This window comes from Boleophthalmus pectinirostris, unplaced genomic scaffold (assembly GCF_026225935.1).
Source record: "Boleophthalmus pectinirostris isolate CB_2022bp ecotype Guang Dong unplaced genomic scaffold, ASM2622593v1 HiC_scaffold_7, whole genome shotgun sequence".
Taxonomy (NCBI): domain Eukaryota; kingdom Metazoa; phylum Chordata; class Actinopteri; order Gobiiformes; family Gobiidae; genus Boleophthalmus; species Boleophthalmus pectinirostris.
The window spans coordinates 8,402,684-8,415,986 of record NW_026571473.1 but is presented as its reverse complement, the minus strand read 5'-3'; the positions used below and the strand labels follow the sequence as shown (position 1 = coordinate 8,415,986).

The 13,303-nt window shown below is 37.4% G+C and overlaps 1 protein-coding gene and 1 long non-coding RNA gene across 2 annotated transcripts in view; one reads left to right on the top strand and one right to left on the bottom strand.

The window, feature by feature from the left end:
• Positions 1-214: 214 nt before the first annotated feature.
• On the bottom strand, positions 215-6,892 carry LOC129412004 (uncharacterized). Its single transcript, XR_008633527.1, has 3 exons — positions 6,871-6,892; positions 820-926; positions 215-331 (listed from the first exon to the last, which is right to left on the bottom strand). It is a non-coding gene; the product is annotated as an uncharacterized LOC129412004 (long non-coding RNA).
• Positions 6,893-6,956: 64 nt separating this feature from the next.
• Positions 6,957-13,303, top strand: part of swt1 (SWT1 RNA endoribonuclease homolog) — a 46,375-nt gene continuing 40,028 nt past the window's right edge. Inside the window, exons 1-4 of the mRNA XM_020933370.2 lie at positions 6,957-7,025; positions 8,796-8,858; positions 10,364-10,428; positions 10,526-11,720. Coding sequence (XP_020789029.2) covers positions 8,799-8,858; positions 10,364-10,428; positions 10,526-11,720 — 1,320 coding nt within the window. The 5' untranslated portion in view covers positions 6,957-7,025; positions 8,796-8,798. The remainder of the gene's footprint in view (positions 7,026-8,795; positions 8,859-10,363; positions 10,429-10,525; positions 11,721-13,303) is intronic.

The following is a 13,303-nucleotide window of genomic DNA, read 5'->3' as shown; positions in this document are numbered from 1 at the left end:
GAAACACAAATTTATTACAGAAATCTTTTTTTTTTTTTTTATTAAATCTTTCTTTTACTAAATATATTATCATGAACAAGCTGAAACTTTAAGAAAAATGCATTTTCAACACAATGTTTTAACAATAACTTGTATGCAAACAGGAATAAGTCCATATTTCTTGGAAAATCCTGGACTCGGCTCCACTTTTCTCATTTTTGACATTTTGTTGATGAGGGTGTCACGGTCAACAGTCAAAACGATCGTCCTTTAAGAGCGTTTGGAAAGAGACAAGTCTTCATTTGTGCTGCTCTGGTGGGAGGGGCCACGTACGGAGACGCTGGAGACACTGCTGTGATAAACACCGCAGAAAATTACCAATATTTTAATAGAAAATATAATTAAAATATTTTAGTAGAAAATCAGCCGAGGGCCAAATTAAAGGTCTTGGAGGGCCGGATCTGGCCCCCGGGCCTTATGTTTGACACCTGTGCCTTAGGGCCTGTTTACACGATAACGCTTGCGGGTAAAAACGCCAAAATATTTTATCGGAAGTGCCTTTCGTTTAGACAGTTAGGGTTAGGCGTTTTTGGTGCTTAAAAACACAAAAATCTGAAACCATCCTCCAGACTGGAAAAGTTAAATACATTCCACCATAGCTGTCGCCACTTTTGCATCTTCTGTTCAAACTGTTATCATATAAACATAACCTAAAAGTAACAGTTACCTGTTAATTTGAAAACTATCGCTTCATTACATCACAAGGTAGAACACCAAAAATATACATATTGAACTTTTAATAATCAATCTGTATTATCTAATTATCCAGGAATGTCCTACCGGGAGGAAGGAACATCTTGGGGTCCCAACAAAAGAGCTGGACGAAGTGTCTGGGGTGGGGGAAGTCTGGGAGTCCCTGCTTAGATTGCTGCCTCCGTGACCTGACCCTGGAGAAGAAAAGAACATGGATGGATGGATGAATATTATCTAATACAATGGGGAGGTTGAACTTCAGTCACGGTTGCCCCCAGTGGCTCATGGGGCCCCTAGCAAATGTGGTCTGTAATACAATAATCTGCTTTGGGAATTCTTAACTTTTACAGCGTTTAAATAACAAAACACAACACTGAGTCCAATACACTTGCTCTGCCCACTCTGTGTTGTATCTAAACAGCTGCTGAACTGTTTTATTTCTTCATACACCGCCTTCACTGTCTCTAGTTTCTGTGCAAACCATTAGTGTATGCACATCACTTACACTATAGCTCTGGTACCAGGGGCATTCACTGCAGATCCATCTGAACACATGCTGATAGAAGCCAAATGTGGTTGGGTTGGTTGGACAGCGGGAGAGCAGGGGGACAGTTGTACAGGCAGATGTTTGGCCCCGAGAACGTGTGTGAATCTGAACCCCTAAGACGAACTAGTCAGGAAAAATCAGCCAGAGAGTGATTCACTAACGTTTTGTGGGGAATACAATGCAATCAGATACGGCAAAACTGTAGACAAACTCTCTGGTGTGAACAAACCACAAAATCCGGTGTCTATTATTTGATTTGTTCAGCTACTCAAATGAAAAGTAAAAACTGACATCGCAAACGTGTTCCCATAATGAGGTAAATGTTAGTGTAGTATTAGCTTTAGTCCGTAGGGGGCACTAAGATAAAGAATTTTCAGACCGTGCCAAGCAATGAAGAAATACACTTTTCCATTCAAAGCACTATTTGTTAACCAATACGATATAGGGTCGCTTCTGAAGTCAGCCAATATTTATCTAGGAACTCAAGCAAAACAACACACTTTCTTCCACTTATTGACATTAATTTGGTGTTGACAAGACTAATCCACTAACAGTGATGGGAAGAACACTTTGAAAATGTATTTAGTTATAGAATACTGAATACTTGCATTCAAATGTATTTTGTAATGTATTCCGATACATGGTCCAATACTCCAATAAGAGTACTGTACTATTCTGAATACTTAGAATATGTAAAATCCCTCAGTTGTACAGGTGGAATCCATGGAAATTCAATTTGTGAACAAGGCAGAAGTTGTTGTTTTTTTGGTCGAATATGTTTCATAGCTCATCCAAGCTACTTCTTCAATTCATTCCAGTTCCAGAACAGAAGATGCAGCTTGGATGAGCTGCGAAATGTATTCAACCAAAAAAAACTTTTGTCTAGTTGACAAATTAAATTTCTCCTTTGCCAATACTTAGAATACTGTGACAAAGAGTTGTATTTAAATACAGCCTAGGATAAAAACAGCATATTTGTTTCACCATTTATTATGCATTTATTTATCATTGATCAAAGAAGAAAAAATCACACACACCACACAAGCATTGTTTTATATTTTTCTCACTACTTCTGTGCAGTTTGAAGCTTAAATTGTGTTATGATGTATTCCATGTATTCCTTTGATTTTAAACAAGTAACTGTAAACTGAATACCGCCAAATTGAGTAAGAGATGGTAAGTGTAACTGGACCAGAATATAGTTACTCAAAATTAATATTTAGAATATGTATTCTCATTAGTATCTTACTCACCGTTCTATTTTATCTGCTGTCAGTAATTCTTGTTATGTGAACCTAATATTTGGGGTCTTGTTTAAAGTCCCCTTTATCCATTCAATATCTGTTGGAGGCATTCCTTTTCTGTGCTGTACTGAGCTGGCAGTGAGTGCCCTCAGCACAGAAATGGAATATCTCTAAAAATATCTGTCTGCTATGATTAAGTAAAACTGTTTATTTAGTCTCCAGCAGACAATTTTAATTGATGTAGCAGCCTCTATAGAGGGTAAGAGAATGTCAAAACTACTTACTACATACGCATTAAAAGGTTTTTCTTATGATTTTTGTTATGTATTCATTGTTTTTACATTTAAGGTCTATTTATTTTAGTGTGTGATGAACCATATGAATCTTTAAAAGAATTATGTTCAGAGTGCACATTGTAAACAACTCTAGGAGAACTGACATTCAAGAGAAGACTATGAATATGATAAAATAATACAAGAATCCTATGCATTTCAGAACCTGTTTGTAGAGGTCTAAACTACAGTTACAACAAGATTTGTTTATATAAAGGTAGAATATTTTGTTCTTTGCAGAGGTCATTCTATTATCAACATAATTACAGCCTTTACAATTGAATGATTGCACCAACTCAAATTTTGACTTTGAGATATATTTGTCTGGGCTTTTTATTTTGTCTCTTTGTTTTTTACTCTGGACCACGAGCCTGCAATAAAAATATCTAATTTCTAATATTATACGGCCCTAGTACATTATGTTTCAGTGTGTTTAAAACCTGTTGAGTTCTAGCCTCGTAGTTTAGACATCTGCAAACATGATCTGAAATACTGGAATTCCAATCTTCTCTCAAATACCTAATGCGCCGTGTAAATCATATCGCAATCGCTATTCACATCAGAAAAAAATGTGAATTTCCAAAACTGAACTGCTCTAACTCCCAAAATAACAAACGCAGGGACACTCATTTAACTAAAGCGATTGGATTTCACAAAGTTACAAGAAGCCTTCAGATGATGTCATGTTTGAAACGGTCTGCTGGAGATCTGACATACGGCACCTCCAATGTAATTTACACAAAACAGAAACTTTATCACTGTTACAGACCACATCAGAAGCCTTCCATGTGAACAGCAGAGAGTGAGAGACCATTCAACTATTGGATGTGATCATTATGTATTTAACATGTCAGCAAACTGTGTCATCCTCTTAATCTGCAGGCTTTACAAGTTTATACTTCGATCTCGAAAACCGCCCAAAGTCACTGAAGTGGTCTCAAATGATTTCCTACATCTCATCTGTAAGTTATCCTGTCTGTCACTTTTGGAGTTTTCAAAAATTAGGATTCGATTTTAGTCTTGCATTTATTTTGACAATGGAAAAAAGAGCTGCAGCATCTCTATGTGGTAAGTTAATGCAAGTGCAGTTTAAGGAGTGTAAAGCTTCAAAATTACACCAAACTGTTGTGAGCTTTTAGTCATGTTAGAATGTTGTTACATCATCAAAACTATACCTGGAGTTATGCTTTGTTTCATGCACACATGTTTGAGTAACCTTTTATTATCACTCTGTCTACATCTCCAAAGCTCAAAGTGCTCTGTTTTCACCTTAGAAGATGTATGGAGTTTAAAAACACAGTGGAGAGAGAGGATTCAGTGCAGGAGGAATGGTCAGGGAGAGTCAGCAGATATTGTGGAAGAGCCAAAAGTGTCCCTCCTTTGTATCCTGCAGCATCACAGCAGAGTCCAGGGAGGAACCAGGTGAACACAGCAGTCCATGTGGTCCATTCTCTCAAAGTGTTTCCTCTGGAAGACCTCCTGCCACATATGGTGTAAAAAGATTGTAGCATCTGAAATGTCCATAACTAGCTCCTTAAGTAGCCTCTTGCACAGCCTCCATGGATACGAGAAAAACAAACAGTTCATTTCACACAACTGAACAGTCCCTTGTGCTCCTTCCCTCAAAGTGTTTCCTCTGAAGCTCTTCTGACACATTTAAACTTAGACAAACTTTACTGATCCAGAAGGGAAATGATCTGGACACAGCAGCTCACACATAATAATATAATATCATAATGAAGAGCAAAAATATAAATGGTAATAATAAATTCTAAATAAGTAGCAAAAAAGATAGCAAGAGACTGGTGTGAAATAAGACATAATTATATAAATATAAATGTGCAGGACAAAATAAAATAGAAAGATAAGTAATAAAATATAAAATCACAGCTTTATACAAGAGATCATAGGAAGACAATGCAACAATGATATGATGATTAACAGGACATAGGGCTATCTGTTATATAAGGGTGAATTGTTGTACAGTTGTAGGGAGTATTATCAGTTACATAAGGATGAGATATTGTACCGTTGTATGGAGTATGGTATGAATGTAGTCCTGTATCTCACACTGTTTGAACCTGTTGGAGAATGAGCTCCTCTGTCCCTCTATAGTCTGGTGCAGTGGGTACATTTGCTATCACATATGGTGTAAAAAACCTGTAGCATCTCAAATCTCCATAGTTAGCTCTTTAAGCAGCTCCTTAGCTAGTCTCTTGCGCGGTTTCCATGAATACAGGAAAAACAAATAACAAAATCTCATGATATGAAGTTAACTGAGCTCAAAAAACAAAAATTTCAAAAGCTCTGTGTGTGAGCCAGGTAGCCACAAAACACTCTGTTGCCATGGGAAACATGCAGGGTGTGTGTGTTAAAAATGTGTGAATGAAACACAACACAACTCCAGGTATGTTTTAGATGAGTAAACAACATTGTAACATAGATCAGAAAATAGAGTATTATCCTCTTGAGACGTGAGCTTTTGTCTGGTGTGCATTTTTTATTACTCCTTGCTATTTGGGATAAGTAGAACCTAATAAATAGTACCATAACTAAACTTTGTTTTTATATAGGAAGTAGTTTTTGCAAAAAATGATGTCCTCATGTGAGGACAATGGGTCGATCTTACTCTATGACACCAATAGACACCATTGGTTGAAAAATTATTATCTTCACCATCTGACATGCCTGTTTACGCCTATAAACTTTTTAAGTATATTAAAACTTTACTTAAGCAAATATATCACTTTTTTAACTGTTAACAACTGTAAATACTATTTACCTACTTCTATTGGTCTTGAGGCCAGCCTCGGGCTTGATGGTGCGTGGTCTCGGTTTTGTCTCGGTTTCGGCCTTTAAAAGTCTAGGTCTTGTCTCGATCTCGACCCTCAGAGGTCTTGGTCTTGTCCTAGTCTCAGGACTCCGTGGTCTCAGACTGGTCTTGGCCTCGATTAGTGTGATGTTGACTACCACACTATTAAACTCATCTAAATATTCTCAAGTTTAGCTAACAACATGGTACAGTCAATGACATTACATAGTCCCACATTTACTGATGCTCTAGTCTGCTATGATTACTAAAATGTATCACATTTTAATGCCATATCTATGGAGTAAGAAAGCTGTCAAAAATATTCGTGCGCATAAAATAGAAATCCGTGCGTATTTGAAAAATTACGACGTCGTAATTTTTCAATTCGTATTCTGATGGATAAAATACACACAATATATTTTATGTACGACTGGACTCATTTGAGAGTTTACAAATATTTATTTTATGCGCAACTACAGCCAAATATGCATGGATTTCCCAAATACGCACGGATTTCAATTTTATGCGCACGAATATTTTTGACAGCTTTCTTACTCCATACATATCAAGATAGAGACATTATTGTACATGAATACATTGGTTTTATTAATAAAATTTGGATATAAACTTTACCTTGCCATTTTTTTTCTTTTGGGATATTCCCGCCATTTTTCTTTGACTGAAATTGGTGTAATATTGTGATATGGTGTGGGCAGTGTCCCTCAGTGTGGCTAACTGGTCAAAGTTTTCAAAAGTTGAGTATTGTGGTGCTAAAATGTAATGTGAGACGCAGGGTCTCAAGAGGTTAAGGGCCCTTCAATAATTCAAACTATTCACACACGCTAACCACATCAATATTTGACACGTTTGAGTTTTCAGTTAGTCTTTGGCTAGAGAGACTACTTTGCCTTTGTAACTTTGTGGTAAAAAGCTGAAAGTTTTGTTTTATCTAGACCTATTATTTTCTTTCAGAGACAAGATTTACAATAAGGACGGGGTGATCCTTGCCTCAGCCTGGAAAACTTTTATCTGCATATTTTTGAGTGCTCAAGGAGACTACAGTATAAACATAAACACCCATATTTCTGACCTTGGCGGCTCCCTCCTGCTCCCGCACACGGTATTTCCACTCTAGTTTTGCATTCTTCACTTCACAGGATAAACGAGCGACAAACAGATCGACAATAAAGTGTACAATTTTACCTTTCTTTGGACTGTTTCGTGCCATTCCTGTGCTGTTGGGGGCAGTACGTGTCACCTGTGCGAGGCTTTTGTCGCTGTAGAAGTGACAAAGCGGAAGTTTTGGTTTGTCAGGATCAATGGTGAAAGAAGAAGTGAGGTGACTTCACTAAACTCAGGTATTTTACTATATATTCTTATTTTTTAAGTATTTTCTGCAATGATCGCGATCCACGGCTATGTAACACCATGCGACACGATGCTAGCTTTGTGTTTTGACGCGACATTTAGCGGAGCCTCCAAAAATAACTGGTTAACTGTTGGTGGAAACTTGGAATACGACCAGATTAGCATATTATTGTTGTTATAATACTTATTTGTGATCACTTTATAATAGTTAGCTTGTTTTAGCTCGTTATTTTTTTTTTACATTTGAAACTTAAACAGATTTAAGCTTTCAGATGGACAGAAACAGGTGTCAGCGTGATGGGAGACTGCTAGCTCAAGACAAATGATTGTTTACGATGTTATTTACACGTTTTACTTTGTTCCCTGCTGTTTAATTTAGTTCAAGTTGTTGTAAAGAGTATGCAGGACAATTTACTTAGTTGTGTTTGCCAAAGATGCTGTGAAGTTATGTGAAACGGCTAAAGGATGACCAGATGTTCCTATTTACCCAGGACAGTAAAAAAATTTTGCCCTGTGTCCCCTGTCCTAGCAGATTTATCCAAAACCACTGATTTGTCCCAGTTTTATATAAGAAATTTTCCAGTTGTATCCTTTACCCACTAATAGCAAAGAGGGGGACAGATTGTCATTTGTTAAGCTAAAACACAGAAAACTGTAGTTGAAAATAGTACTGACAGAAGTCCCTCAGATTATGACTGATCCACAAATGAGTCGAGAATGGACAATGTTGCGCACTCTTTTCACAATTTTATTTACATCAACCGTCCCAACCTGAGTGTGTCGCAGTTTTGAATTTTGAAAATCTGGTCACCCAACATACACATGAAACTGTATTTTAACTCCTACAGATATTGATTCTTTCTTTTGTCACTTTGTTTTGACCAAGCAGATGTGAGCTCCATAAAATAATATCAGCAGTTGAGCTTCTACTATAAAGTCAATGGTCAGGCTACTATGCTGCAGTTATCCACCTCCAAATACACAGTTATGTAGGTTTCAAAATAAATCTTAGTTTGAAATTGAAATTATGCTAAATTAGTTTGACCAGATGTCCCTGTTTACTTGGAACTGTCTCAGTTTTGAGCCCTGTGTCCCCTGTCCCAGCAGATTTATACAAAACCAGTTATTAGTCCCAGTTTTATACAAGAAATGTCCCAGGTGTTCCTATTTTTGACTGATTTGTTCAGTGCCAACAGTAAAGAGAGGCATAAATCGTCATTTGTTTAGGTAAAATTCAGAAAAGCTGCTTAAAATGACCAAAACACAAAGAATATGTGACTATACGGACTCATATGTTAGTCATGAATGGGCTGAGTGCGGAACAGTTTTCTTTAATTACGCACTCCTTTCCCAGCAGATTTATCCAAAACCAGTGATGAGTCCCAGTTTTATACAATAAATGTCCCAGGTGTCCCTATTTTTGACTAATTTGTTCCCAGCCAACAGTAAAGAGAGGCATAACTTGTCATTTGTTATAGAAAAGCTGCTTAAAAATGACTAAAACACACAAAAAATGTGACATGTTAGTAATGAATGGGCCAAGTGTCGAAAAATTTTCTTTAATTACTCACACATTTCACAATTTTATTAATTCCAACCACCCCAAACCGAGGGAGTCCCAGCCAAGCATGCTGTGAAGTTATATGAAACGGCTAGCTACAACTTAGAACAGGTGTCTCCAACCTGTAGCTCGGGAGTTACTAGCAACTCTTCACCAAAAAGTTCCATAGAATTTTATATATTTTTTTTTATTTTTGCAGGACATGCCCAAGAAGAGGAAACGCAGGAAGTCTACATCTTCAAGTGAGGATGATCATGCAAGGGTAAGGAGTGTTAGGCATGTTCTATTCAAAATAACGACTGGAATCGATCGATTAAAAGCAGAAAGAATTTATTCCCTATTCAATACAATTCTAATACAGAGCTCTGGGTTAAATCGCTGCCCCTGATGGCCTACAGCTACACAGGACTTAAATCAGGCGATCTGAAATATAAAACATCAGTATGAATATGCAAGTAATATGTTATGCAGGTATACGCCTTGGATCCTCCCTGAAGCTTCTACATATTCCTTCACTGTGAGGGGATGACAGCCAGGTTTAAATTACAGCCAAGTCAGTTTTGGCTTGGTACCAGCCAAGACAGCTCCACTTCAGCTGCTCTGTAAAGACTTTCCTTAAAAGCACACAACCTTCATTTCTGCAAAGGGATTGCCTTAAAAGCATATATGTTTTCACACAGTGGTACCTTTAAACAGATATATCAGATTTCAGTGGTTAAGCATTAATTCATTGTGTAATATTCAAACAAATTCATAATTTCAGTATTTAATATACACGTGTGGTGCACTCACAATAGTTTATTACTTGATACAGCCTTCAGGAGTCATTGGTTTTCTGTGATGCTGATTTGTTTATTTTTATTTATTTGTTTATTTAATTTATAATGTATAAAAAGACATTAGCATTGTCCTAACTTTAAACATACAAGAAATTAAATTAAATGAAAAGGAAACAAGAGTAATTTCCAGACAATTAACACTGATAGTTGCTTTAAAACATTTCAAATTAATAGATTCCATTTCAGTCACAGATATTAATAAATTGCCGAAATCTTCACTTTTATGTACAGCAACTTAGTTTTCTTTTTCATACATACATATTGCACGACAGGGGTGAAACATTGCATTGTGTTGTGCAAAGAATTTCTAGTCCTAAATCCACTGTTAGGAAGAAAATGTATTTAGTTACAAAATACTGAATATCTGCATTAAAATGTCAAGGTACCAGTCAAGGTACTGTATTCTGAATACTTAAAATGATTCACGCAGAGTTGCATTTAAGTTATAGTGTTAAGACGCAGCATAGGATTCAAAATAGCCTTTACTTTTGTTTCCCTGTTGGTTGTGCATTTCCTATCCCTAACTAATTATGAGCAGTTTGAGGCCTAAATTGTGTGATCAAGCACCACCAGGTATTTGATTTTAGAAAAGTAACTGTATTACCGCCAAATGAATAACACTGCTTAAATCACCAGCTTCACCACAGCCACATCCTAATGGTCCACTTCAGCCCAAATAGTGTTCTTAAGAATATACCTATGAATGTATGTTTGTTACCTTGTTATTTATTGTTTTTAAATCAATTTTTTGGAAACATTTAATTTGTCTCTAAATGTCCAAATGGCTTTACTCTCACTTCAACAAGGCCTTATGGCATGCAAATCTTTTCTTTTATTTAATTACATGTTGGTACTGCATTGTCTGTCAAGCCAAAACCTGAGCTTGCTTTGTACCAGTAATGTTAAATATTATGTTCTCCATCCCCAGACATCAACAAAGAAAACTAAAAAAGCCAAGAGGAAATATACATCGCACCACAGCAGAGAGAGGAGGTAGGTGTAATTTATTGTGAATATGGATTACTTATAATTATATACTTACTTACTCTAATTACTAACGTTAATGTTTTCTCTCTGTTGTTTCATGTAGCAGGTCACCTAAAACCAGAGAAGACCACCGCTCTCGTAAAGATGAGACCCAAAGCATACGCCAAACTAAAAAGCTGGAAAAAACAAGATCCAGAAGAGCAGAGTCCCCCATTTTTAAGGAAGAAGAACGTAGAAACAGTAAAAAATCTGAAAGCAAGTCATCCAAACACAGTTCTAGTAAAACATCTTCCAGGGATAAGATTAGAGCACAGAAAAGGGACATTTTAATACCAAGATCAGTTTCAGTTGCTCAAAAAGTTCAAAGCCAGAATGAATCGTCAAGAAAAAAGAGATGCGATGTTTCAGAGACCACCTCCATTAAAGCCACAGAAGCAAAAAAGCCCTTGCTAATTCCCAAAGATCCAGCGCCTTCTAAGAAAAGTGAGCCAGAAAAACAAAAACGGACATATGCAAAAACTAGCCTTAAACCAGCTACCGGTGTTTTGCCATTGCATCAACACAAGATACTGAAAGCTAGCTCCATTGTCCCTGCTCAACTTCCTTCTAAAAAAACAGATGTGGCAGAAAAATTTGCAAAAGACTACAAAATTTCAGAGTCATCCAGTGGCAGTACAAAATCATCAAATCAAAATGTTAAAAAGACAGATTCCAAGCCAGCATTTCGTAACAGCTTTTTACCTGTGGACCCCTCCCCATCTCTCACCTCTAATTTGCTTTCAGACTTCAAAATTCCTGCTGTCAGTGTTAAAACTGTTGCCGAGGGGAAATTGGCAAAAGACAAAAATAAGACATTGCCAGTAAAAAGTGATGATAAAGCTTTACCTGTGCACTTTACAGACCAATTGTCATCTAAAACTACTGCTACTAAAACTACTACCTGGGCAACCACAGCTACAACATCTAACCTTAAAACAACAGTTAAAGTCTCACCATCACAGCAGCGAAAGACTCTAAAAGAAACCAGTACTGTCCCTTCTTTTCCACCCCCTGCACTTCTGAAATTTAAAATCCCTAAAAAGAAAGTTGTGGCAGAAATATTAGTAAAAGATAACACAACTCTACCTATTCACAGTGATCAGACCTCTTTAAAGCTTGAGTCGGCATCATCAGTTACAAAGCACCATGAAAGTAGCATGGCAATATCCCCTGTTCAAAATGTCCAAACACAAGATCCCTGGATTTCAGCTGCAAACAGTTTTTCTTCTCATGCTGTTCCATCACCATGGCAAGACCAGGTAAAGCACTTTCTCATACATTTTCAAAATTTTAAAGGTTCACTATGCAACTTTTCTAGCTGATGGTCTGCCACATACTTGCTTTGCATGAAATATTTTTTATTGTTTTCATATATTTTTTTATTATATAATAGAACAAATATATTAACAAGATAAGCACGAAGACATTCCTAAACACTTTCAATGGAGGCAACCCTAACCCTGGTTATGAGAAACCGGGATACTGAAGCTGGTATATTCCAATAGTATCACGGTTACTGCAAACAACAAAGTTGAGTGCGCTTGCGTCCAAAAGACAAACACGTTTCAGTCTTTCTGTGACAACAGTAGCCAACATAAACATGAGTGAAATGACTGTAAAAAAAAAAAAAAAAAAAAAGAGCTGCGGCTCGCTAAACCTGCACAATCTGCACTTGTATGACCTGCACATGTATCATCTCTGAAAAGTTAAACATGAACCATCTCCAGCACAGAACAGACTCACCATCAGCAGCACATCCTGTCACAGAAAGAACACACATATTTCACTGAGTTGTGTCCTTTAGTCTGACAGAAGCTGAGCGCATCAGGGCACAAGGAGCAAGCTGTTTTTCAGCGCCTATGTTTATGCAAATTAGCCATGTGGTTTTAAGGTTTTTTTTCTGTAAAACGTAAACAAATGTGCCCAAAGCTGCTTTATATTATCAAATAGGCTGATGTGGCTCTATAGGGGTTATGGTTTATATGTTGTAAAGCTGAGTTTATGCAGAAGATTTTCATTAAGAATCTGCTGCAGTATGGAACATGTACAATAGTGTTTGGAAAGTTTGGTTTGATCTACCAGTGGATCATAGCTCCTTACCTGGTTAAGAACCTCCCGAGCTTCCTATGCTAAATGAGCTCATGGTTGTTTATATTTTTCCTAGTTTATAAAATGTATATATTTTTTGCGCTTGCGCATTTGTAAAATTATGTGAAGAAACTACATTTGATCATGTATACAGGGATATGAGTATCCCGCTTTCTCCGCGCGCATGTATGCAATATCCTGAATGCCGGGGATATGGATAATAAACGGGATACTAATGTGCATGTATACGCACTCGGCATCCAGCCTCCTGTTGATTTTCCCAACGGCGTTGCGTAGTTTCACTTATTTTCTAATCTATTTTGGCAAACAGCTCTTGTTTAAGCGCAGTGATGGTATGACTTGTTGGTCGCGGGCGCGGCCGCTGCGTCCTCATCCAAGCGGGCTGGGCCAGGTATGCTAGCCTTAGCTTCGGCCCGAGGCGCAGCTCCCGCATGCAGTTGTTCCTCTTTATTTGGTGTTGGTATTTAGTTTTTTTGGGTATGTTGGTCGCGACCCGATATTACAGCAACTTTAAGTTGGCAACCAAAGCTTTGTTGCGCTATTTCCAAAGCGAAATGGTTATTCAGAGAATGTTCCTGTGTGGAGCTCAACGAGACACAACTTTACATGGCGCTCCCTCACCCGTATATCCACCACTAGGCCAAGTTTCCGGTCAGACCTGTGGAGAGACGAGCCTATTCATAGTAAGAATGCATGTTTTTAAGACATCTAATTAAAATGCATGATAGATACG